General features: G+C 40.6%; 1 protein-coding gene across 1 annotated transcript; it reads left to right on the plus strand.

The window, feature by feature from the left end:
• Positions 1-25,354, plus strand: LOC134669666 (ejaculatory bulb-specific protein 3-like). Its single transcript, XM_063527344.1, has 5 exons — positions 1-90; positions 4,598-4,772; positions 10,374-10,492; positions 22,726-22,903; positions 24,089-25,354. Exons 1-5 carry the CDS (start codon positions 85-87, stop codon positions 24,226-24,228), a joined length of 618 nt encoding a protein of 205 aa, XP_063383414.1. The 5' UTR covers positions 1-84; the 3' UTR covers positions 24,229-25,354.
• The last annotated feature ends 1,710 nt before the right edge of the window (positions 25,355-27,064 follow it).

Consider the following 27,064-nt stretch of genomic DNA (forward strand, 5'->3'; position numbering starts at 1 on the left):
TTGTGGGTGACTGGGTGCTCAGTCGGTCATTTACCGCCGTCCAAACCTACCGGGAACCTGCCAGTTGAATCGGGACTACTTACGATGCAGGTTAGTGATTGTGTCATTATTTTATTAGGCGTTTTATGATTAGGGCCGTGGGATACACGTGGGGCTCTAGGTGTCGTGTAGGTGTACTGTCTGTGGTGTGTGATTAGTGTAGGTAGGACTCAAGTCCTCGTTGATTGGAGTACAACGGTTTTGAAAACTACCCAAGCAACATACTTTAAAGGCAACTATTTTAGAGATCATTTTTTTTGTTTATTGGAAATTTTGATGTAACTTCAACAGTTTTTCTAATATTTAACAATGAAAAACTGCTAAATTTATGCGACACAAAAGTGGGAAATAGGGTGGACGAAGAATATTTGACAAATAGTTTCAATTCAACTTTCTCTTTTTTCTTACGTAAAGCTATAGTGATTTCTTCCGGTTGGAACTGTAGGGACTTTTAGCTTACGACTCGGACTATTTCAGGCATCATGTAAAAAGTAGCATATAGTGTTGTGTTAGAAATAATTTATTTTGCTTCTCTTGACTTTTCATTTGTCCTGCGAAAACGTGGAGTAGATTATGCTTAAAATCCAATTAAATGAGTAATTTCGCAAAACTATTAATTTAGCATATACTTACCATTAACTTTAATTAACTTAGCAACCCCGCATACCAAGCTTAATCGTCGAAATAGTGCATTACTATACAAGTGCGAAAAGTAGAAAATTGGCAACGAGTGCCGATAAATTGAAACACGACCGAATGAGTGTTTTAAATCGACACGAGTTGCGAATTACCTTTTCGCACGTGTTTCTTTATTGTGTACAACGTTTAACAGTACATATACCCATACCCTAATAGGTACACATACCTTTTAAATTTTTGACATAAGCACTTATTGTCCTTAATCCCGCCCTAGGGCGATAAAGCAGCACCATATGTACAGCAACAACTTTTGTTACTATCGGCGAAGAAGTGTGATGAGTACTCCTTGTGGAAACTTACAAAACAATTCAAAAGGCCCCAAAAAGCTGTTCCTCCACTGAAATCACAGTCTGGTACATGGGTTAAAAGTCCCAAAGAAAAAGCCGAACTCTTCGCGCAACACCTTAGCAAAGTTTTTATGCCCAATACTAGCTCAATGACAGACTTCGAACATGAGGTGAAGGCTTCGAGCAACACGGAAGGGAGGCGGCATTCGCACTATTTCCCCTCTGCCGAGGTACAAGATTAGCGCGTCAATCTAATCTAGCGCGGGTAATAAAACTAGTTGCACTTGGATTTTCCACTAGACCGAGTCCAGACGCGCGTGAACACTGCTGCACAAAAATGCCTGTTTGCTTGGTTTTTTGCTATAAAAAGAGGTCGGGGACATCAAATTTACAAAAAGAAAGTGTTACATTTCACATGTAATATTTTATTTTACATATCATACGTTTAATTACATTTAAATACAATTATTATATTTTAGTCTCAAGTAATTGTTGGATTTATCGATTTTGCTCGCTCAGTACAAATTGCGGATCGGTCGAGCGACAAATCCGACTTCTCATCTCTCAGAATACAATGACATACTTCAACGAAAATGTGTTAGTGTGCGTGTTGTGACACTAGTCACTCGTCCGTACACAAAAAGAGAACGAGGTTTGCAAGATTTGTCTTTGACGTGTGTCATTTTCTATGTATTTGTGTCGTCATTACAGAGGGCCTACCGCGAACCACGTTTGACGTGTTGCCTCCCTGTCACACTTACGTATGAATTTACAAGTGCCATAGAGAGGCAACACGTCGAACGTGGTTCGCGGTAGGGCCTCTGATTGGATTTTGTATGTAAGTGTGTGAGAAGTGCGACTGTGTGCACCTTCCCCCCGCGAAAAATGGCAGAAAGATTTGTACGGTGAGATATCGCTTGGGCCCCTCCCTTACGACGTGTCGGAAGCCGGTGTTGCTCGAAGGGTGAAGGCTTACCTGGAAAGCGATCAACAACTGTCACTGCCTATTCATGCTACTACTCCAAGAGAGCTAAAAAAGGCAATAACAATGCTAAGCAATAAGAAGGCACCTGGTTTCGACTTAATAACGGCAGAAGTTTTGAAACACATACCTACCTAAAAAATCTATTGTCTATGTGACTATGCTATTTAATGCCATAATGCGAATACATTATTACCCCAGACTATGGACAGTGTCTTAAATCTGTATGATACCCAAACCTGGAAAAACGCCTACAGATCCAAGCTCCTACAGACCAATTAGTCTTCTGCCAATAATGTCAAAACTCTTCGAAAAGCTCTTCCTGCGGAGACTCAAGCCAATCCTAGAAAAAGAAGCTATCATACCCAACCACCAGTTTGGATTTCGAGAACAGCATTCAACAGTAGAACAAGTACATCGTGTGGTAAACAAGATAAAACAATCTTTGGAACAAAAAGAATATTGTGCTGCCGTGTTTCTGGATATCCAGCAAGCATTTGATTCTGGCATGATGGACTGTTACATAAACTAAAAACATTATTACCCAACTCATTTTATATAGTATTAAAATCTTACCTACAAGACAGAAAATTTCAGGTCAAATTTGGTGATGAAGTGTCCCAGTTGTACAGCATCAAAGCCTCTGTCCCGCAAGGCTCCGTACTGGGCCCTGTTCTCTACTCGATATTCACGGCTGACCTACCATGCAGTGAAGAAGTAGTAACGGCAACATATGCCGATGATACAGCCTGTCTTGCAAGTCACGTAAACCCGACCATAGCAGCTGAAAAATTACAAACTCATTTATGCAAGATAGAAGAATGGCTTGATAAGTGGAGAATAAAGCCAAATGTGAGTAAATCAGTACAAATAACATTTACACTACGAAGAGAGAACTGTCCAGCCGTGAACCTGAGAAGAGAACAACTACCCCAAGAAACTTGTGTAAGATACTTTGGTCTTCACTTGGATAGAAGACTAACTTGGGCCAACGAACCACATCAAAACAAAGAGAAAAGAAGCAGACCTTCATTACAAGCGCTTGTACTGGCTGATCGGCCGACAATCACCTCTGACACTAACTAATAAAATGTTAGTGTATAAATGCATTATAAAACCCATATGGACATACGGGATTGAACTCTGGGGAACGGCCAGTAACTCAAACCTCGAAATTCTACAAAGGTTTCAGAATAATGTCCTAAGGGCTGTAACATGTGCACCATGGTTTGCAAAAAATACAGAGATACATGAATACGTAAAGATACCAACAATCAAAGAGGAAGTTAACAGATATTGTGTTAAATACAAAGAACGACTAAAAATCATACAAACGAACTTGCAAGGGACTTGGTAAACACCAACGACAATCCGAGTAGGCTGAAAAGGTGGCAAATACTGCGGCTAGACCAAAGGCACTAGAAGATAAATTCTATCAAAGTCAAGAGAGAGTATTTGATGCAATACCTCTTAGAACCCTCAAAAGACAGAACATCTGATTATGGCTGAAACAGCCGATTGCAGATAAAAAGGAAAAAAAAAAGAAAAAAAAATATGTACCTACTGTAAAAAAATTACACTATATCTTTATCATTAATATCATTATATACTAATTATTATCCTAAAAGTACCTATTCTTTGCCATATTTAAGAACGCTTGATTGAACTATTATTTTTATTAGCAGCGGAGATAACATTATAGGTCATTTTTAGTTTTGGGTCATTACATTATCATTAGATACAACTAGTTTTAAGTAGATCACTTGCCACACCTATATCGCATGCTAGGGAATAATTTGGGTACCTAAGTTTTACATACATACAAAATCTACGTGCTCTATTTTAATTTGACATTGCCACACTTCGTCATTGCAAATGCCATGCAGCTTCGTCCGACTCTACATATATATAATCCCTTTAAACGAGCAATTCTTGTTTATTTATTTGTCTACATATTTATGTACCTATATATTTCGGGGATCTCGGAAACGGCTCTAACGATTTCACTGAAATTTGCTATATGGGGGTTTTCGGGGACGATAAATCGATCTAGCTGGGTCTTATCTCTGGGAAAATGCGCATTTTTGAGTTTTTTTTATATGTTTTCTGAGCAAAGCTCGGTCTCCCGGATATTTAAAATATTAAACGAGCAATTCTTATTTATTTATACAGGATGGAAAGATAAGTCGGGCCCTGGAGGGAAACTACCTTAAATCCTTAAGCTGGCTCATTTTACTTAAAGGCGACATTCCTTTATTTAAAAAAAAAAACAAAACTGCATTCAAAGAATTTTTCTTCAATTTGGCTTGTCCAAAAAAAAAATCTTGAGTACTAAATATTAGATTTTATGGATATTTTGTACGACAGACGAGTGTAAGACCTAATGTTTCTTGGAGAAATGTTATCATTAACATTAACTGCTATATGAAATTTGCTATATTGGGGTTTTCGGGGGCAAAATATCGATCTAGCTAAGATCTTATCTCTGGGAAAACGCGCAATTTTGAGTAATTGTATTTTTTCCGAGCAAAGCTCGGTTTCCCAGATATTAAGTATAAGATGAGTAAAAACTTATTGTGATACCCCTTAGGTCACGCCGGTCCTCCTCAGTATATGCGCGTGCGCATTGGTCGCCGCGTTCCCTGCGCCGGAGTTGACGGACGCGCAACTGGAGCAGATCCTGTATAACCCGACCACCATCAAGATGTACATCAGGTGCGCCACGAACGAGGGTCCTTGTGATGCTGTTGGGAAGAGGATGAGAAGTAAGTGTCTCCTACTCTTGAGTAGGCCCTTGGACCTCAAGGCGGTTTTTGAATGCGCTGTCACCACCACGCCGCTTCGGTGTGCGAGCGGGACATCGCAATGTACGTGCTCTCGAGTGTAACTTAGTACTAATGTTAGTTACAGTTTTTTTACATAGCACAATAGACAAGGACCTCGCAAAGATCGGCCGCCCAAAGCATCGCAATGGTTAAAGCCGATGCTGTATTGGTAATAAATTTTTTAATACAGTTGCTCAAAAAGTGCTACTTTACGTAGCTGTTTAGCGTGCGGAAAGTTGGTTATCTCGAACTAGTGCTTTTTACTTTTCCAATTTTTTTAAATTTATACTTGTTCCAATTCACGACTACTTATTGATGAGTGTTAATATTAGTTTCCTTTAAACGTCGTAATCAGCATAAAAACCTACCGTTAATGTAAGAATACGAAAAATATTACATATTTCATATTTAATTATTTAGCTCTTCATCATTATAACACGTTTAGTTTTTAATATTCAATATTGAAAATTCCGTTCTTAATAAGTTGACTGAATGGAACGGAATAGCTGCCAAACGCCCATAGATATAATATACTTAAAGGCGACGTTTAACCGAGCTGTCACTGTTACCACTTTTGTTTAGTGTACGATTAACAATGTTTTTCTTATTTTTTCGCAACTGTATTAAAAAACGTCGTTCGATACACGTGCGGAAATGTCATTCTTCACTCGTCCCGAGTCTTGCCACTCGCCTGCGGCTCGTGGCAAGATATCTCGGTACTCGTGAAGTAATGACATACCTTCCGCACTAGCATCGAAATGTACTATTTTAATACAGTTGCTCAAAAAGTGCTACTTTACGTAGCTGTTTAGCGTGCGGAAAGTTGGTTATCTCGAACTAGTGCTTTTTACTTTTCCAATTTTTTTAAATTTATACTTGTTCCAATTCACGACTACTTATTGATGAGTGTTAATATTAGTTTCCTTTAAACGTCGTAATCAGCATAAAAACCTACCGTTAATGTAAGAATACGAAAAATATTACATATTTCATATTTAATTATTTAGCTCTTCATCATTATAACACGTTTAGTTTTTAATATTCAATATTGAAAATTCCGTTCTTAATAAGTTGACTGAATGGAACGGAATAGCTGCCAAACGCCCATAGATATAATATACTTAAAGGCGACGTTTAACCGAGCTGTCACTGTTACCACTTTTGTTTAGTGTACGATTAACAATGTTTTTCTTATTTTTTCGCAACTGTATTAAAAAACGTCGTTCGATACACGTGCGGAAATGTCATTCTTCACTCGTCCCGAGTCTTGCCACTCGCCTGCGGCTCGTGGCAAGATATCTCGGTACTCGTGAAGTAATGACATACCTTCCGCACTAGCATCGAAATGTACTATTGTAAAACTATCGCAGCTCGAACCACGACCCATACCACGAGCTGAAAACTCGAGGGCCATTCCGTGAAGGCGTGCACACGCGTATTTTTGTACAGTCAGCAGCAGAAGTTGCTAAGTGGACGAGGTGTTCAAAATTACCTTGACACGCTCTTGTTCTCTTTAAAATAAACTCGCGTCAAGATAATTTTGAACACCTCGCCCGCTTAGCAACTTTTGCTATTAACTGTACAAACAAGTTAAACTTGATTCTAATTATTTACTAGTGTTTTGATTGAAACAAAAACAAAAAAGACAGCTGACGATCGATTTATATTATATCAAACAACAAAGTTAAATTGTCCACAATATATCATATCCGTTATCGTCATCTTTTGTTTACCAAACACCACAAGAGTTAAATCCCGTTTAATGCGATAACACATTAGAAACATCCGCGTATTCCCATTATTATTGCACAATTTAAACCCATTCACAAAAACTGACACGCAATGTGCACGATATTCGCGCAGAAAACTTTTATGTAACACAATTTGTTAAGAGATTTTCCTTGTACAAGTTTGCAATGTTGTTACTTAGTCGCTACGGTAAACATTCGAGAAACTCAATTACGAGAAACACTGCCTTAGGGTTTTTAACAATAACGAAAAAATAAATATTGTCTTTCCCTTTTCTTGTAAAGTACCTATTATGTAGGTATAGTACGTTATTTACTTGCTTTATTTATAACCATAAACATAATACTTACATTGGATACAATATTAAAACTAAAGTTAAACTAGAAATAAAATAAAAATAGCAAACTATAAAATATACTTACCTACAAAAAACCAAACTATAAAAAGAACACCCCGTCCAACAGGTCGGACTGCGGCATGGACCCCATGACACTGGCGGCATTACCTCTCTGTATCGCAAGGGAAATACGTTGAGAGAGGTACGCACCAGCCCTGGGGTCCCCTGTGGTGTCAACCAGCCGCGCCGATAGTGCTCCTATAAATGTTTTCATGTCGGCTGACCAGGGACCCAAAGTCTCAACCGCGAGCGCCGCAAACTCATAGTCGTTGAGCAACGTCGAGTATTTGCGGCGCTTGAGAACTTGGGCCTGGTCAGCCGCAGCGCCGGCCCGAATGCGGGTCCCCTGAATGTGGGATTGCGCAAAGGTGTCGACACATGTTGCGTCCCACAACAGGGCCCTTCCTAACTTCCACGGCACCAACGTGGCTCCGTCAGGACGCTTGCCGTCGTCCCTCGCCATGCCCACGGGTTCTAAAACCGCAGGCACAGACACGGTGGCAAGCGCGCGATGGACCAGATCATTAATCGTGCTGTGGCGGAATATTCGACCGGCGCTTCTTGAACATGAGAGGCCATGGCGGCCCAACTGGTCCACATCCTTATCGCAGACGCACGTATGGGGAACACATATTCTGGATCCAAGCCTCAAGCATATTGCTATCCTTAAGCTACTTGGATCCAGAACAGTGCCGACCTGTCGAGATGGTAGAGCTTTTAACCAGTGGCCTGACTCGGGGACCGAAACGACCAGGATGCGCGCACGCTCAGAATCGTCCGGGCTTTGTTCGATGAGTGAGGCGTGGGCTAACTTTAGACGTGGGGAGTCCCAGTCCCGTTGACAGTGACGGGCAACTGGGATGTCCGCACTCGGGCACGACTCACACCAGGCCTCCCTGGCCTCCTTCAGTTCGCTATCTCATCGTCAGGTATCGAAGACTGGTTTAAAATAATACCAACGAGAGATAGCGAGCCGTATACAGAGGCCAGAAAAGCGGGTAGAGCCGAACTGGCCGTAGTGCGAACGCCCAGTCCACCAAGTCTTATGGGGAGAGCCGCTTGGGTCCATGAACAAGTGTCGAGATGAATGTTGATAGTTTTGGAAAGAGTTGCCTGGAGGGAGGAGTCGATAGAAGACAGGATGGACGGAAATTTCCAAATTGGGCAACTGCGGAGTAAATACATGAATTTGGGTGTAAATAAGCAAAAACGGATGATGAAAAGAGCCATATGGGGATTTATTTTAAATAGAAGGTCTGATGTATTATTGAATAAATTTAATTTACAGTTAATAACAGGAGCAATTGATTCTTCAAAAATTGGTGAGCCTAAAAGGGTGAGGGATGTTTTGGAATGAACGGAAATATTAGGTAAAACTGCGTTAAAATTTGTTAAAATATCTATTTTTGTGTTCAATGGAACGTGATCCGGAATGAAAATTTCGCATTTAGTGAAGTTTAATGTAAGCCCAATTTTCGAAAATTTATCTATAATACATTGTAAGTCTTGTAAGACGGTTAGTGCGTCTCCACCAAGGAAGCCGTCATCTAAGTACCATAAATTGAATTTAGAATTTAGACTAGAGATAATGGGGTGAATGACCAAACTGAAAATTGCGGGCCCAAGCGGGTCTCCCTGTTGGCAGCCCATACTTGATAAAATAATGTCATTTCCAAAAAGTAATTTAGATGGTGCTCCGTAGCATTGCCAAAGGTATTTGTAAAGTTCGGGTAGTTCTTTTTTGACTTCTGCTAACAGAGCACCGCGGTCGACCGAATTAAATGCATTTTTGACATCAATTTTAACAAACACTTCGTAATCCGGGCGATTAAGGAATGTACGCGCAGCGTGCACTGCTGCCTCACAACCACCCTTTACGCCGAAACCTAGTTGTCGAGGTTTAAAGATCCTTGTTAGCCTTTGGTTGAATTGTCTGCAGCATAGTTTGGAGGCTAAGCGTCTGAGGGTGCACCCGACCGCAATCGGGCGCGGGTACCGCCGTCCTTCTTGGCCAACGCCACCAGGTTCGCGCCGTATAACAGAGGCACAACACAATGTCTGTGTTTACGCGGCCTGAAAGCATCAAGTTGATTAACGCTGTTATTTCTCTGAGTAAGGCCGATCTCGCATCGCCTAGCGTCATCGCAGTCAGGTCTTTTAAATGCTGAGGAGACAAGCCATCCATCCCGCCGGTGGACCCGTTGGGGAACGAAGCTATGGCCTGACTCACGGCATCTTCAGTGACAGTGACAGAGGGATCATCGACGGAGGGAGGATCTGGCAGTTTTGAAGAAATGGGAGGCTCTGGGTGTTTTTCTTTTAAGGCGGCGTAGGTAGCAGCCGAGTGCGCAGCCAAGTCGTCGCTAGAAAATAAAAGCCGGGCAGCACCACTCACATTCCCATCTGAGAGTTTATTTTCTATAGATTTTATTTTCGTATGAAGTGAATTATGAGTTGAGCGAGCATTATGAGAATTTTTAGGGATCTCTGGTAGATCGGATAAAAAAGACGTGTTGGTTTTAATTTGGGAGGTGAGTGATACCTTTTTTGATTTTTCAGCGTGTAAAACTGTGAATGGAAACGTGAGTAGACGCTCCCATATATGCTTTAACAGAATTTTCCGCGACAACTTTGGCCACACACTCGGTGAGGCAGCGTGCGACGATGAAACGCGCACCACGGGGTATTCTTTTCACAATTGGAATGTTGGCCTTCAACAGCCCTAGCCTGTCCGCAAGCGATATTTCAGCTGGCGACGGTGTCGCTGTAGGGCCCCCGGCGGAGGAAGACCCTGCAGGTTGAGAAGCGCTAGGAATCGGGGGGTCGATAGCCACACGGGTGCCATGCCGGTAAGCCGTATGGATAGCCCGACCTTTGTATTGCTTTCCGTCCGAGCAAACAGGGCAATGCAGCAACTCCGGCGGGTTCTGGCACGGTTGCGAAGGCATAAACACTATAAATATAAAATATAAACTAAACAGCTATTATTATAAAATACGTTATTTATATCTGTTATTGATGATAAGCCTGAGAATAAAAAAAAAACTAATAGAATAAACTATTACGTATAGGAACCCAAAATTAGGGGTAGGTACCTAATATGTGCAGCTCTACCAGTGGCGGATTTGCAGCGTTGGCCGCCCTAGGCCCCAGGGCTTGTAGTAACTACTAGCCGCCTTTTTCTCAGCACCCATAGGTATATAGACTGCCGCCTTGCTGCCACCCCTAATATCTTGCCGCTCTTAGTCCCGGGCCGACTGGGCTTTAGGGCAAGTCCGCCACTGAGCTATACTTATTACACACATTTCAGGTTTGGTTTGTGAACAGCCATTGTTTTTCACCTCACAGGTTATAGCTAAGTGTTCCACCCTCCTAACCTTCCTGTATTGTTCCAGCGCTCGCCCCGTTGGTGCTCCGCGGCGCATGCCCACAGTGTTCAGCGAGGGAAACGCGCCAGATCCGACGCACGCTCGCCTTTATCCAACGAAACTACCCCTGGGAGTGGGCCAAGATTGTCCGCCGGGTCGGCTGAGCCGAACTTCAACCCTGTTTTATAAAGCAAACTGATAGAATTTAAGCCCATCAGTCCTTACATAGACTACATTCAAATCCGGCGCTCGCTCGTGTTCATCTATTAGCGCACTTATCAATGGGAGTGGGCCAAAATTGTCCGTTGGTTTGGCTAAACAGGAACACCAACCCCATTTTATCAAGCTGAATACCTGTTAGGTAAAATTAACCTCTTGGTAAAATTAACTTTGAATGCATGGGAGTGCTGGGCCAAGATCGCCGCCGGTTCGGCTGTGCTGGACCACTATATTAGAACTATTCAAATGCAGCTGTGTCATTTTACCATTTCTGCAATTTCTGTAATTTAGAGACCTACACACCTTTCGGTCAGTGTAGCCAGTTTACAGTTGATACACAGACGGACTGCAACCCTAACCTACCTAACAGTAACAGTAATACAAACTTCTAATTGTTGCATATTTATAACTGTGTCGTCATGTTATGCCATACCACATAGAATTAGACCAAGAAAAGTATGCAACGATTTTTGATACATTTTGTATGATGTATAATCAGTCAGAATTTGACGTTTAAAATAAAATGACATTTGCAGTGCGTGGGCGTGAGCTATCAAAATCGTGGCAGACTTTTCTTGGTCTGACTCTAGATATGTGCTCAATCATGAAATGCAATACGCCTATGGCTGAAACGCACCCTGTTGAATACAAAATCCGCATTCTATTTGTTATATCTTATGATGTCGATGTTATGTGTAATTTGTGTTGTACAATTATTTATATTGCTTAGAAATTAAATAATGTTAGCATATAACTTAAGTAAATATAAACAACTATTTAATTAACTTGTACAAGGTGTTCGTAATAATACTAACGCTATCAGTTAACAAAAGAAACGTAACATTATTAGATTAGATTTGATAAATAGGTATCGGTACGTAAGTATTATTAAAAAGTTAATAGAAATGTACCTACCCTTAAATTTCAAACAGCCCTACCTACCTACCCAACAGGCCTTAATTCTTCAACCAGTGATACCACATATTGAGTACAAAAAATAGTTATAGGTACAGCCGATGTCAAAGATATTGTTTTAATTTTTTGCCTCATTACCAAAAGTGGTGTAAAAGTGTAAACATATCTTTGACGTTTTATACGGGTAACTTTTGTGACACAGTACCTGAACTAAATCTGGTTTAAAAAACTAATACGAATTACGGCCTCATTTACAACAGTCGACCAATTTTGTACGTTATTTTGTAAATAAAAATAAACCCTTAAACATCATGTTTCATTGAGCGTACACTCGCGTTAAGCAAGCCAGAGAGGGGATCAGTTAAGTAAGACGTTACGGCACCATACGCCGAAGCATTCTCCTACCAGTCGTTGCCGCAGTCGCTTGTGACCCGGTTATAACAGTTGAAAGTAAAAGTGGTTCCAGCAAGTAAAATGCAGGTAAGTTGCATATTGCATTTTCTCTCCGATTTCCCGCGACCCGTTTTGAAATCACGAGGCAAATCGTGTAAGGAACTAAGGACAACGGTTGGCGCTCAAAACAGTGTTTGTGTACGTGCAATTTGCGTTAGGTTTTGTGGTTTTGCTATACGGCCTTAAGAAAACTTGACATGCTTTTTCGCAGTGCACATTTTATGAACTTAACGAACGCGATGTGAAAACTTTAAGCGGACAATTTTGTCGAATTTTCTTTTTTGGCGCTCTATCAAGACTATTTAAATTAAATGTGCCGTAAAAAAATCTAATACAAATCAAATTTGAATAGCTGGTGTATAGGTACATTCAGTTGCGATAATATTTTGCAAATCGGAATGCGTTTAAGTATACGAATGACACAATCATATATTCAAACCATAATACTCGTAGTGTGTGTAACCTTTATATTTTTGCGCGCATCGTTGTGTGTGCAAGATATAATTATAAGTGCTAATTACTTTATATCAAATAATATGTATGTTTTCGTTATACATACCTAGTTTTTTATACTTATATATTTTTTTCCCAGGGACGAGGCTTGAAATTCCTAAAATAATATACCAAATATATATAGGTAAGGTTTACTCGGGTAATTCCGAATGTAGAAAACTGTCGGATAATTCCGAAAAGAGACTTTTATTATGATGGCCTTAAGGGTCATTTTCATCTGAATTTCGGAATTGTCCGACATTCGGTATTACCCGAATACACCTTACAAAGTAATATTAACACGGCTCCTTCAGGGAAATATTGGATATAATAAAATAAAATATCTCTTCTACTTCATTCTGCATTAAAAATACGTACCTAAATGTCAAATGTTGAAATATTGTGTCTAATCAAAAATACCACAAAATGTAAGTAAGGAAAATTATAATTAAGGAATTTCCACAAACACATATTATGGGACAGAAAATAATCTATTCACGGTCTCTACATTTTACATATAATCAGTTAATCACTCTAAGCGCCACTTGAACCAACCCACTAACCCGGGGTTGCCCGGTTAAACCGTTAACCATGGTTGTAACCATGGTAACTCCAGCTTTTACCGGCTAACCCCGCGTTAGTGATGGGTGCAAAGCCGGCTAATAAGACAAAGAATAAGAAAAAGAAGATCAATAAAATACGTTCATTTGTTTTCGAAACCATGTTAAGTAAAGGACACATTTAGCACACCGATAGTGTCCACCGTGTTCCACTTGAGCGTAGTGACCCGGATTGGTGGTAGTTAAGTGTTATTTAATATTTGGGATTGTTTCCGACCGTTGACGCAACGCCATCGGCAATAGACCGGCGTCCGTAACGTACCAATCACTAATCGCGATAGCCTCGGTCACGTAATCCCATATAACCGATCCCTTAATGCAGCCATTCTCAAAGTGTGTTCCGCGGAACCCTAGGCTTCCGCAAAGCCTCTGTTGGGGTTCCGCGAAAATATACTTGTAATAATAAGAAAAAAACCAGCTCTTCTATAGGTATATCTGGTCCACAGTGATAAACGAAAATTTTTAATTTGGGGTTCCGTCAAATATTTCGCTTGCCGAAAGGGTTCCGTCACCAAAAAAGTTTGAGAACCGCTGCCTTAATGTTACCTAGTGGAAGCTCAAACGATCAGTACCTAAATATTTGAATTTTTAATAGCTAATCTCAAAGTACAGTATTTATATGCAGGGGTCGGCTATCGGCGCGATTCGGGAAATGAATTAGAGATTCACTACCTACCTTTTTCCGTGGAACGTCACATATCTTTACTATTTCATATCAAATACAAATCATTTATTTGCCAGAATACAGTAAATATGTGTATCTAGTGAATCTCTAATTCATTTCCCGAACCGCGCCGTAAAAGCTAATAATTTTGCCGACTGTATACATAGGTAGGCCTGCCTATACGAGTAGTGTAACTAAAGGGTTACCTATATACTTATTATTAACTGCAATCCGTAGAATCCTTGTCTGATGTTTTTTTCCCCAGGTTATTAATTTATCCGAAGCGTTTTTCAAAAATTGTCGTATTTTCTTACGTGTCATAAATCCAAACAAGCTTCCTAGGTGATGTTTTTATAAAGTTTGGAATAAAATAGCAATTTTTACACAGGTCAAATGTAGATCGAAGGCACTATTAAGGTGTTAATTTATTTATACTATTAGCATAGAGAAATATTAGTAAGAATAGAGTGCTCATGCTCACTCCATATATCAGTTTTGATACCAAAATGACTATTATTTTCGCAGTCGACATCGAGTAGCGGAATTATCAGTACCGCTACTTGATACTAGAATTCCCTAGTGTCGCGACTCACGAAAATTGTATTGAACAACAACTTACAGCTTTACTAATCTTAAAAGCAGGAGTTGAAAATAGAGTTCCGGTAAATCCGGTTATAATATTAGCTGAAAATTGTTGAGCATGTTGGAACTTGGAACATCTATTGTGGTCGATGCTAGATATCGACTACGAAAATAATAGTCGTTTTGATACACAAACTGATGTACCTATGGAGTGAGCACTCTATGTATTTTTTTCTCTATGCACGCTTAGAAAGGGGACCATTTTGCTTACAATGATTGAGATAAGTACCTCCTTATTATTCCTTAATATTACTCATAGATAATGCTTTAAGTAAAGTAATCACATTATTATTAACGTATTATCCAGGCTCTACATAATCTTACATAATACAAAACTCCTGGGTGGTTCTAAATCTGGACTGCTTAATCTTAAGATAATGTCTATACAATGCTGGATAATTATGTATAATTAAGTATAGTATTATACTTAATAATAATCTGGTGATCATCATCAAAATTAATTACCGTATCTGTGACACGTTCGTGCTTATAATAACTTAGAAAAAAAACTAGGTAGACGAAGAATGAATACGGATGAACGTTTCTTTTATTTTTTACCATTTTTACACGACTGCCCAAACAAAAAGTGTATTGTGATATTTTTTGCCACTTTTGTGTAATTTCTAGTCAGGATCGCGAGCCCTTTTCCTTCTTATAGGAAAAAAAAATGTCCTAAAATTTCCGTACATTTTTCGAACTTTCCTTTTTATCTATATTTTTATAAAGTTATCCGGGAGAAGGAACACACTAAGAAAAAAACTCTGGGACATTTTTTTATCCCATTAGGATCGAAAGAGCTCGTGATTCTGAGTAGAAATAATACAAAAGTGGCAAAAAGTAAAAGAAACGCTCAGATAACGACTAAATACCATGAGTCCAACGGAATACTTAAATCAGTGACATCGTTTAACATTATTTATTTTGCTTGGCCATAATTTTATGCATGACAAAAACGATGCAGTTTAAACTCAAGGCTGCCCAGTGGCCGCTCAAGCCGAAGGTAACTCGGATGAAGGTAAAACTGTGGTAAAACCGTGAAGAAAATTTACCGAGTTAAATTTTCTTTGCGTTTTAAGTCTAATGGTTACGCGCAAATCCGGCACCAATCGAGTGCTGAGTTCGGGTCAAGGAGAACTGCGGTCATTTAAGATTTTGTTACATGACTTCCCGCCATCTGAGCGGGACATTCGGGACCGAATTCTATCACAAAAAAATGTTTTATTCAAGAATATGGATTAGCGGTTATTAGGTACACACTTCGAACACTACATTACATTATAGTTTAATTACTCAAAAAGGATTTATATAGTCGCGTAAATTTAATTTTTTACGTCCCCGCACCTCAGACATGACTTTTACTTATGATCTCGTGCGATGCATGTAAAAAATCTTTTAATTGAGTTATACCTAAGGCTTTTGAAAGTTATGTTTTAAATCCCAGGAGGCCCCTTCTTCCGTTTCTCTTTTCACATGTAAATAATCTTCCAGTGAATGGGGCTTCGGGTACTTGTGACCCGGTTTGAGACAGGTAACATTGTTTTCATTACAATAACACTTTTTCGCACAATTGGTTTCAATCACTGGTTCCTATATACATACTTACTTACTACTTTGGTCACGGTGTCATTTTAACAAGCCCGTGGCAGTCCAGACGAGGATACTTAATTTTCGCCGATCAAATCAGGCGCTGTGTGGACACGAAAAATTCTTGATACAATTGTAGATGCGGACGCAAGAATGCCAATTTTCGGCGATAGGATTGTGCGTTTAGGGGATTTTTTTAATAAATCTAAAATTGGTGATCACTGATAACATTGTGTACGTGTGGACGCTAAATGAGATTGATTGATTCCCAATTTTTTTTGATTCAAAAAATTGGCGTCAATCTTATCATGTCGTTCATGGTCGTTCATTTTGTCTTAGGGTCAAACAGAAAACTGTGTTCGCGTCTTTTGTGTAGACATACACAAAAGTTAAGGGCTATAAAGGTTAATTTTCTTATTTAACCCTTATGGAAAAGGTACTCCTTTTATTTAGAAAACTATGATAAAATCATTACCTACATGCCCACATCCACAAGCTGTTAACTATTGCCCACAGGAGAGAAAACTAGTGTGTTCGCGCGAACTGTACATTTTTCTCTCCTGTGCCCTTAACTTTTGTGTATGTGTACAGAAAAGACTTGAACACAGTTTTCTCTTTGACCCCTTAGTAGATGTTTTTTCCATTGCTCTGTCAGCTTAAGGCTAATTCCGATTGCGCATAATTCTTGCTAGGTATTCCTAATCTTGAAGCCACGTTATACCTATCGGTTACCCGCGAGAATTATTTCTCACGCTCGCTGTACCTGTTATAGAGTTAGACCTAGAAAAGTCTGCAGCGATTTTGATAACCCACGCACTGCCGTCAAATGGTAAAACGCTGCAAGTAAAAAACGCAGTTTTGAGAAAAACGCATTTAAAGGTTTAAACATTCCGGCCTTTGAAACACCTATTTTTTATAAACGTATAAGGTTGAAATTTACACAATATATTCCTAAGACTGCATTTTATATAGCCAACTAATGAAAATTTTATAAATTAGTGTATTTATTTAAATATTAGCCATAAAGTGTTTTGCCAATAAGATCCAACAAAAAATAACCTACAGAAGTTCTTAGCAAAACGCTGTAACTCCATAGTTACATAATTTTGCCACAAACATTTCCTAGTTGCAGCGTTTTGGCCGTAAGATTTTAACTCATAAAGTGATTCATTGAAAACAGAAAACATAGTAAATATAATTTTTAAAATGGATATGTAATAAAAAAATAAAAATTAGGTAAATAGATTTTTTTTTCATTTTTGATAAACGGTATTACTTTCATTTTTCAGTCTCTTGCTGCGTTTTGGCGTATTCTATGCTCTTAATTTAACAATATTATAATGCAAGCTGAACGCTGCATATAGCACTTATAGCGTTCTGCTTTACTCTATGTTATGATGTATTAACACGACACAGAAATAAACACGCGTTAACTCTTGTTACAATGTTTTGGTATGCTTAGACCAGCGGTTCTCAAACTTTTTTGGTGACGGAACCCTTTCGGCAAGCGAAATATTTGACGGAACCTCAAATTGAAAATTTTCGTTCATCACTGTGGACCAGATATACCTATACTTAAAAGAGCTGGTTTTTTTCTTATTATTACAAGTATATTTTCGCGGAACTCCAACAGAGGCTTTGCGGAACCCTAGGGTTCCGCGGAACACACTTTGAGAATGGCTGGCTTAGACTATAGTCGCCGCGTTTTAACAGTTTTCTACAGACTTAACTAAAAGACTTAATATATATATATCAAAAATCTGAAAAAATGGGATGATAGAAGAACATAAAAGGAATCATTTGATCCAAGGCAACTTAAAACCCTGTAACTTGAGTTGCAGCGTTTTACCATTTAACGGCAGCGCAGTGCAAGTCTTATTTACTTATACATCATATTTTCACAGAAGTTTGACGTTTAAAATAACACTTGCACTGCGCTATGCTATGCGCACTGGGCTATCAAAATCTCTGCGGACTTTTCTTAGTCCTCGAACTCTACCTCCCTCACTCTTAATGCGTTTCCACATAGTCTGGTGCGGTATTGGACGTCAAGTGACCTTTGGAGAAAACAGCTGCCAGAGAGGGCCCCATGGCATCAACTCCTTTTATTATGTGCATTAAAGCTTTCTTCTAAACAATAAACATTTGTTTAATTAATAACAAAGATAGAAAAGCAATTTTTAACTTTACTTCTTTGTGGTCGTTAAACATCGGATCGGGCAATGTGAAAAGTTGTAAACAGCCATCAGAAAATAAGTTTATTGGAAATACGCAAGTTGTATTAGGTATATACGATAAACAATTGACTGATGAGCTTTACATACACGGCTACACTGCATCTCTAAGAGACAAGTGACACTTTACTTAAATCTTCGCGATTCACAACCGGTTAGACTCGTTCGTCATGAATCACTCAATGCCTACAACATATATTCTCATCCTTCTTTCGCATTAAAACCTATACCTTTGTGGACTTTGGGCATTGGCTATGGCCAAAGAGTTACATACAATAGTTTTATATCTTTGCTATGGCTATCATACAGGATGTGGTCGAACTAGGAGCAAATTTGAGCCTCGTTTCGACGTTTGCGGTTTTAAAATTATGATTACTAACCGAAATGGTCTTTGACATCATCAATGGACAATGGGTATTATGTGTACAACAGGAATGAACTCTAACATAAGATGGATAATACAAGATTCAAGTTAATAATTCACGACTTAATTATTCGTCCCTATTACCAGCCTCAACCTGTATGTTTGGCGAGACTTTGATTACTCCACAGATTAAAATTCTGTGCACGTTCCATTTCGATTGTGTGGTACAATGCCGCCCGTAGATGCTCAGTTTAGTCAGTCAAGATCTCGGTACGGCGCCACTGTGCAATTGTTACTTAATAAATATTTAATTGATATTGGTTTTATCGAGATCTACCGCTGAGACGAATTCGCAAAGTGAATAATTTTCGGTTACAAACGGTGTAAAGTTTGACGAAGATTTGAAGGTGTGAAACTAATTTAATGTAGGTAATGCAATACGTAAAGAGAAACTACAATATATAGACATTCCAACTCCCAAAAAAGCAACGTTTTAGAAGAAAACCACTGCTCAATTAGGTATATACACTATATACGCAACAAAAAACGCTGGTGGCCTAGCGCTAGCGTGACAGCGTGCGACTTTCAATCCAGAGGTCACGGGTGGTCACGGGTTTAAAGTGTTTAAACTCCGGCTCGTACCAATGAGTTTTTCGGAACTTAGTCCGAAATATCATTTGACATTTACCAGTCGCTTTTCGGTGAAGGAAAACATTGAGAAAACCGTGAGGAAACCGGACTAAACCCAACAAGGCCTAGTTTCCCCACTGGGTTGGAAGATCAGATGGCAGTCGCTTTCGAAAAAATAAGTGCCTAATACCAACTGCAATTCTTGGGATTAGTTATCAAGCGGACCCCAGGCTCCCATGAGCCCTGGCAAAATGCTGGGATAACGCGAAGAAGATGATGATGATGACCCTTTGAAAATATTGGTGTTCAAGTTTATTTATCGACAAAAATAGGCCAAATATAATCACATGATTTCTGGACGACCCCATCCATATGTATAGCGCAGGCAGCAAGTGTTAGGGCTGCTGCCTATAGGGGCAATAGCTTACATATAGCTTGATGTCTTTTATTTTCTGCTCCCGAAAGCTGGAAATCTGTTTACGATTTTCGGAAATCGGAAATCGACATGAGGGTTTAACAAAGGGTTGACAGGAAGCGCCAGCGGTGACGGTAGTCACTGTAGTCAGGTTCAGAAAGGCGGTGCGAAGTGAAAGCGCGAGAATCGGCGCAGTGCTAACCTATTATTGAAAGGTACCTAATGAAACGGCACGGTATTGCTACCTAGGTTGTTTCTGGCGTAACTGAATGGGAACTTAACTAGCGTGTGAGGTAACTTTGTGTGACATTAGAGCAGTGGTCGGCAACAGGCGGCCCGCGGGCCGCATGCGGCCTGCGAACCTCACACTTGCGGCCCGCGAGCCGCCCTGGCTATTTTGTAAGTATGTAATATTGACAAACGCCTATGTCTGACTTAATATGATCAAAGTGCGGCCCGCGTCAACTTCGTTAACTGTGGCCCTTGGCTGCTAAAAGGTTGCCGACCGCTGCATTATAATCCTTATAATCCTTTCCAGATAACTTGGCCTCTGTGACAGCTGTCACCTCAATACAATTTTTCGTTTTAAGGTTATAAAATGTATGGAGATGACAGCTGTCACAGAGGCCAAGCTATTTGAAAAGGACTATAGAGTAAGGGTAAGGTACTGCCGATACCTGGGGCCTGGAGCCTTTTGAAGCTGCCAGAGATCAGGCCAGTTACCTACTTTAAATTTAAGTACATCAATTTCAAGTTTAAGTAGTACCTAGTGAATAAAACTCGATTTTCTAATGTAATAGGCCTCCAAACTGTTAGAAAGTGTAGAGTCTGTGCGGAAAGAGAAGAGTTGTGGAATGTTTTGGGCCCCATACATTCCACGACTCTTCTCTTTCCGCACAGACTCTATTCATAAATTAAAAGAATCTTGTTTTATAGGTAACTGCATAAACGCGCGTGGAACAAGTTTAAATGTTTGAAGAATATACAGCTTTTGTTCGCGTGCGTGATGCCGTCACTATTATTTCGACCTTACTGCCTCGGAAGAATTTGTTAATTCCTCCGAGCTTACTGCTGAACAGTCTAAATTTCGTATCATGCTTCTCTAATAGACAATACAAATCTTCACATGAACTTCTCATAGTTTCCTTTTACGAACTGATTTAACAGGTTATGGGCCCAGCACGCTTCCACTGTGATCGATAATCGCATGCGATTGGCAATACATACGTTTTTTTTTAATACCACATCGGTGGCAAACAAGCATACGTAAATACATCCGTACTCGTACCTAAATTGAGGCATTTGATCGATCGATTGAATTCGTTGCTCCTACTTAGCCAGCAGCGATTACCTAAAATCGCATGCCAGTAGTTGCAAGGTCTGTACTCTGTAGAAGCCTTAAAAACCGGGCAAGTGCGAGTTGGACTCGCGCACGAAGGGTTCCGTACCATAATGCAAAAAAAGGCAAAAAAAAAACGGTCACTCATCCAAGTACTGACCCCGCCCGACGTTGCTTAACTTCGGTCAAAAATCACGTTTGTTGTATGGGAGCCCCACTTAAATCTTTATTTTATTCTGTTTTTAGTATAGCGGCAACAGAAATACATCATCTGTGAAAATTTCAACTGTCTAGCTATCACGGTTCGTGAGATACAGCCTGGTGACAGACGGACGGACAGCAGAGTCTTAGTAATAGGGTCCCGTTTTACCCTTTGGGTACGGAACCCTAAAAAAATGACTCACGCTAGACCGGGCCGGGGCTTCCTACGTTTCGTTTTCTATGAAAATCATCACGTGATCACCGATCAGCCGTCATAAAAAATGACATGACGCCTCGGCCCGGGCACGGTCCGGTCTAGCGTGAGTCATCCTTTATGCTAGATCTCCGAAATAAAATAATGACGAAAAATTCAGCAGAATTTGTCCTTGCCTTTGGAATTGTATGGCGACAAGTTTCCGGTTGGTTTTGGCGTCTGTGGACCTACGGCGCGAACCACGTTCGACGTCTTGCCTTCCTGTCACACTTACGTACGAATTTACAAGTGCAACAGAGAGGCAACACGTCTAACGTGGTTCGCGGTAGGCCCTCTGAGGGCTCTGAGCGAAAATGTCCTTGATTTAAGCAGTTTGGAATAAAGACTGAGGACAGTAGATTGCGCTTTTTAATTGTTTGGCATTATTGTAGCTAGCGGTCACTTACCTACAGTTTTCTAAATGACGCAAGGTTTGTAGTGGAACAAGGTTATTGTAGATTCGTCATAAAAAAATCCCGTTATCAATGTTGCATGTTGCAATTAATTGAAAATCAAAGCTGGCAAAAGTATCTATCTATATAATAGTAGGGAACCCTACCTACCCCGTTTGAGTTTAGGCCCAACTTAAAATGCTCTGATGGTTTCCTAGGATAGCGGTGCCGTCATATAGCGGCCGTCTCCATACAAAATACTACGACATATTTAGCGTACTTCCAGTTCTCACCTACGGTGCTCAGACCTGGTCACTGACGGAAGCTCAAAAGTCCAAACTCGGGGTTTGCCAGAGAGCTATGGAGCGCAGCATATTAGGTGTAAAACTAAGGGATCGAGTCCGAAACACCACGCTGCGCTCTAAAACTCGAATAATGGACGTGGCTCGGAAAGCGGCTAAGTTAAAATGGGACTGGGCTGGTCATGTCTGCCGAATGCCGGACGACTTGTGGGCCAAGTTAACCACAGAGTGGGAGCCCCACGAGTCTAACCGGGGAGCCGGCAGGCCTCGTCGGCGATGGCGGGATAACTTGGACTCCTTCTTGGGAGGTTGGCCAAATATTGCACTAAATAGAGACGAGTGGAGAAAGAGGGGGGAGGCCTTTGCCCAGCAGTGGGACACAGAGGGCTCTGAATAATAATAATAATATTTTTTGAAATAAATTTATTTTATTGCAAAGAGGAAACGCCAGCAGCGTGCTAGGTACATTTAGCCGGGTACCTATGGCCTAATAGCATATAATCTTAATTTTTATACTACCGGTCTAATAATTTCATTTGATAAATGTTTTTTTTTAATAATAATTTTACTAAGAAACCGACATTTATTGAATTCACAATTAAAAGAACTGCGTAAAGATAGAGTATTCAAAACTCTATACCTATCATTACTGTGTTTCAGATGAAACTATCACTCTTGGTTGTCGCGAGCGTCTTGGTGTGCGTGTGTGCGCAAGCGCGGCCGCCAGTCTCCGACACCGCGCTTGAAGACGCGCTCAATGACAAGCGCTTCATCCAACGGCAGCTCAAGTGCGCGCTCGGCGAGGCGCCCTGCGACCCCATCGGGAAGAGGCTCAAAAGTAAGTTAGTCAGGTGAAGTCAGTCACTGACAAAGGAGGTGACGAGCGTTCGGCGTACTCATGATAAACGATGCGGCAGCTCAGGGTGTGCGCTAGGCGAGGCGCCCTATTGCAATGGATAAGAGGCTCATAACATAAGTAAGTGACTCTTGGTCCTGGCGAGCGTGCGTGTGCGCGCAGGCGCATCAGCCTCCGTTCTCCGACACTGCGCTTGAAGACGCGCTCAATGACATGCTCAGACGTACTCAATGGCATTTTCGCCCCTAATATTTCGTCGCCCTGGGCCCGGGCCTACTGGGCCTTAGGGCAAATCTAACACTGGGCGTACTCAATTATAAACGATGCGGCACCTCAAGTGCGCGTTAGGCCAGGCGCCCTATAAGGCCCTATTTCAATTGGTAAAAGGCTCTTCTTGGTCGCAAGCGAGGCTGCCGGCATCCGACATCCCCTGTGACTGAGGTCCGGATTATCCATTGGCTTGGCTCTGATAAATTTACATCTAGTCCACCCATAGTTGTGGGTGGAACGTGAAAGTATAGTGCCCGTTCTGTCTGACAGATTTTCTTCATAACCTAAATTCTGACTTGCAGGTCAAGTCAGAATTTAGGTGCACAGCACATGCACAGATTTTCCACGCTTTATAAAATTCCCACCAAAAACATCAAAAAAAACCGGGCAAGTGCGAGTCGGACTCGCGCACGAAGGGTTCCGTACCATAAAGCAAAAAAAAAAACGGTAAAAAATGCAAAAAGAAAACGGTCACCCATCCAAGCACTGATCACGCCCGACGTTGCTTAACTTTGGTCAAAAATCACGTTTGTTGTATGGGAGCCCCACTTAAATCTTTATTTTATTCTGTTTTTAGTATTTGTTGTTATAGCGGCAACAGAAATACATCATCTGTGAAAATTTCAACTGTCTAGCTATCACGGTCCGTGAGATACAGCCTGGTGACAGACAGACGGACGGACGGACAGACGGACGGACGGACGGACGGACGGACGGACGGACGGACGGAGTCTTAGTAATAGGGTCCCGTTTTACCCTTGGGTACGGAACCCTAAAAACTAACCAATAGACTTGTACCAGTATCGACACATGTTACCGGGACTGTTATGATTGGGTCCTTTAGAAATGAAAATGTTAATGTATTCTCGTTCGTAACTCTTTACTTGTTCTTTCCAGCCCTGGCCCCGCTGGTGCTGCGCGGCGCCTGTCCGCAGTGCTCGCCGCAGGAGACCAAGCAGATCCAGCGCACGCTGTCCTACGTACAGCGCAACTTCCCCGCGGAGTGGGCCAAGATCGTGCGCCAATATGCCGGCTGAACGCCTGCGAAATTAATTTAGCTGTTAGAGCGTCGTCGGCATTGGCTATCAATTTAATCAATTTATATAAGTTTGGTCCCCGAATCCAGTCACACGTCACCCAATTAATTACATTTGAAATTAAGCACTGCTCTGTCTGTCACTGAACTTTTTAATGCCACCTAGTTTTTAGTGTTCCGTACAAAACTTTGTTCACGGAACACTTATTTTTTATAGAATATTTCGTGACTACCTATAGACATTCCACCCGTAAGGTGCTTACTTTCAGCCCGTGTATGGCGCGCTATGGGCGCGCTAAAGTACCAAATATGTCACATATCAGTGCTGCCAATGTAAGCTGACGCATTACAAACACTCATCAGATCTCATGATCTGTATATATTTTTATACAATGTGACTATTAGTAAGTACATTTAATTATAAGTTAGTGTATAAACGTATATAAATTCAAGCAGGTAAAAATTACTATGTTTACCACAAGTTTAGGTACCTACTATAGTACCAAGTTCCATACATTTGTATATGGTGTGCAAGTCCCATTTCGTATGTCACTTCAATTCATGTCCTTACTCTTCGACCTCGACCTCCCCCGTCACACGACAGTATGAGGAACTCGATTCAAGGAGTCCACTTATACTAGTTCGGTGATTTAAGCGGATGTTGAAGGGACATAATAAATATGGCAGTGAAAACCCCGATAAAGTTTTGCACCTATAAGTAACAATGACTGAATTACTTTTTTACTTCTTTCTTTTGTTACCTACCTAGTTAGTTACTTACCTTAACTTTTAACTCTTGATGGTATCTTGTATGGGTACAATTAAACAAATACCTACTTAAAGAGACTAATCTGAAATCTAGAGTGATACATGGGTGGGTACCTGGTGGGTACTATCATATTGTTATTTATAAGTACATTTTTTTACTCTGAAATGAAAACTATAACCGGTTTTTAATTAAAATACCTATACAAAATGACTTCTAAACCTAACATGAAAATTACCAAAGCTACCAAACATATTGCTAACGAACTCAAGTAGGGTGTTAATGTTAAGCCATTATTAAATTATTTGAATAGTGTACATTATTTTCAATAATGATAATGAATTAAAGATGTTTATATGATTTTAGTTTACTTTGCCTCATTTCCTACCTGTTCCACTTTGCTAAATCTAATTTGGCAACTCCTATAATTGAACGAAAACTAGCGCACCTACCCTACGTTTCCAATAAAAATTTCATTAGCGCGATGTAGAAATTGTCGCTCCCAATACAGCTCCATCTCGCGTGATATTTGGTTAACATATATAGGTACAACTTGTATGAAAGTTACTCTACGGAAGTGCGGATGTGAATACCCAGAGAGTGAACAGTTTAAGCCCGCTCCACACTCGTGCGCGAATCGCGGCGCGAAGCCGCGAACGCGAGTCTGGAGTCGATTTCGCATATCAGCGAACTAGACTCCACACTCGCGTTCGCGGCTTCGCCCGCGATTCACGCGCATAGTCTGGAGGGCGCTATAGATTTATTAGAGATGCACCGGATATTCGGTTACTATTCGGTATCCGGCCATTATTTTAATATCCGGCCGGATACCGGATAGTAACTTTGCTTGATTTGGGAGTAAACAAAATTAGATTTTAGAAACAGTCACGGTCATAATCTTACTCGTTATTATTTTAAAACAATTTAAACATTCCACTCACTTGCACGCGCACTACAGTCCGTTTCTTTTAGCACTATGCCAGCTACATACGTAACGATAAATCGTTGCGATAAAACTGTGCAGTCCGACTGTGCAGATAAATCGAACCGTGTGTATGACAAATCGTTACGATAATCGACAACGATTTGCCATACACACGGTTCGATTTATCTGCACAGTCGGACTGCACAGTTTTATCGCAACGATTTATCGTTACGTATGTAGCCGGCATTAGAAAGAACTTCGCAGAAGTAAGCTTGTGGTTCCAAATCCGGCACTTTTAGCTGTAATAATTTGAAGTAAATTGTATGTATTGACCATGCTACATTAGATAATTCAATAATTATTAACAATTAAAGAGCCTGATAAAAACTGCACGCTTGCTTCTGTGGAGTTCTTTCTAATGCTAAAAAAAACGAACTATAAGGCCAAGCGCGCACCACGATTTAAATTTTTGCGACACGATTTTAGAATCGTGCTGTAATATATCGCAGATAATTCACTGCGCGCACTGCGATGAAAAGTCGACGATTTGTTCATTCTCGACATGGATTTCGTACCAGTCGCTTGTCGTGAAACGTGTCTTCAATATGCGATCGCTGTATGACTTGACTTTGAGTATTTATGTACCACAAAGGTGATCTCCTTCTATTTCCATAATTAAATGGTCAACATTCAACATCTAGCGTCTCATCTTGTGACACCAATATAGAAGCAGGTTCCAACATGTTGACGCTTGGAGATCGATATGCCGACTGAGGTCCGGGGTGCGATTGCGATTTTATTATCGCCGTGCGCGCGAGGCCATACAACTTCGTACCCCGGCTACTCACGTAACGATAAATCGTTGCGATAAAACTGTGCAGTCCGACTGTGCAGATAAATCGAACCGTGTGTATGACAAATCGTTACGATAATCGACATACACACGGTTCGATTTATCTGCACAGTCGGACTGCACAGTTTTATCGCAACGATTTATCGTTACGTGAGTAGCCGGGGGTATGCTGCAATTCACTTTTGCGAAAATCGCGTCGCGAGCAGTCGCGGAAAAGTGTACCAAATCACAATTGGGTAGGTAAAGTTTTTTGAAGATAGGCAAATTATATTTTTTTCCGATAGTATTTATTA

The sequence above is a fragment of the Cydia fagiglandana genome, chromosome 12 (assembly GCF_963556715.1).
Source record: "Cydia fagiglandana chromosome 12, ilCydFagi1.1, whole genome shotgun sequence".
Classification (NCBI taxonomy): Eukaryota; Metazoa; Arthropoda; class Insecta; order Lepidoptera; family Tortricidae; genus Cydia; species Cydia fagiglandana.

Coding starts and splice junctions, on each gene's coding strand:
- LOC134669666 (XM_063527344.1), top strand. Junction 10,493..22,725: donor CCTGGGAGTGGGCCAAGATT/GTCCGCCGGGTC, acceptor ACTGTGTTTCAG/ATGAAACTATCACTCTTGGT. Junction 22,904..24,088: donor CATCGGGAAGAGGCTCAAAA/GTAAGTTAGTCA, acceptor TGTTCTTTCCAG/CCCTGGCCCCGCTGGTGCTG.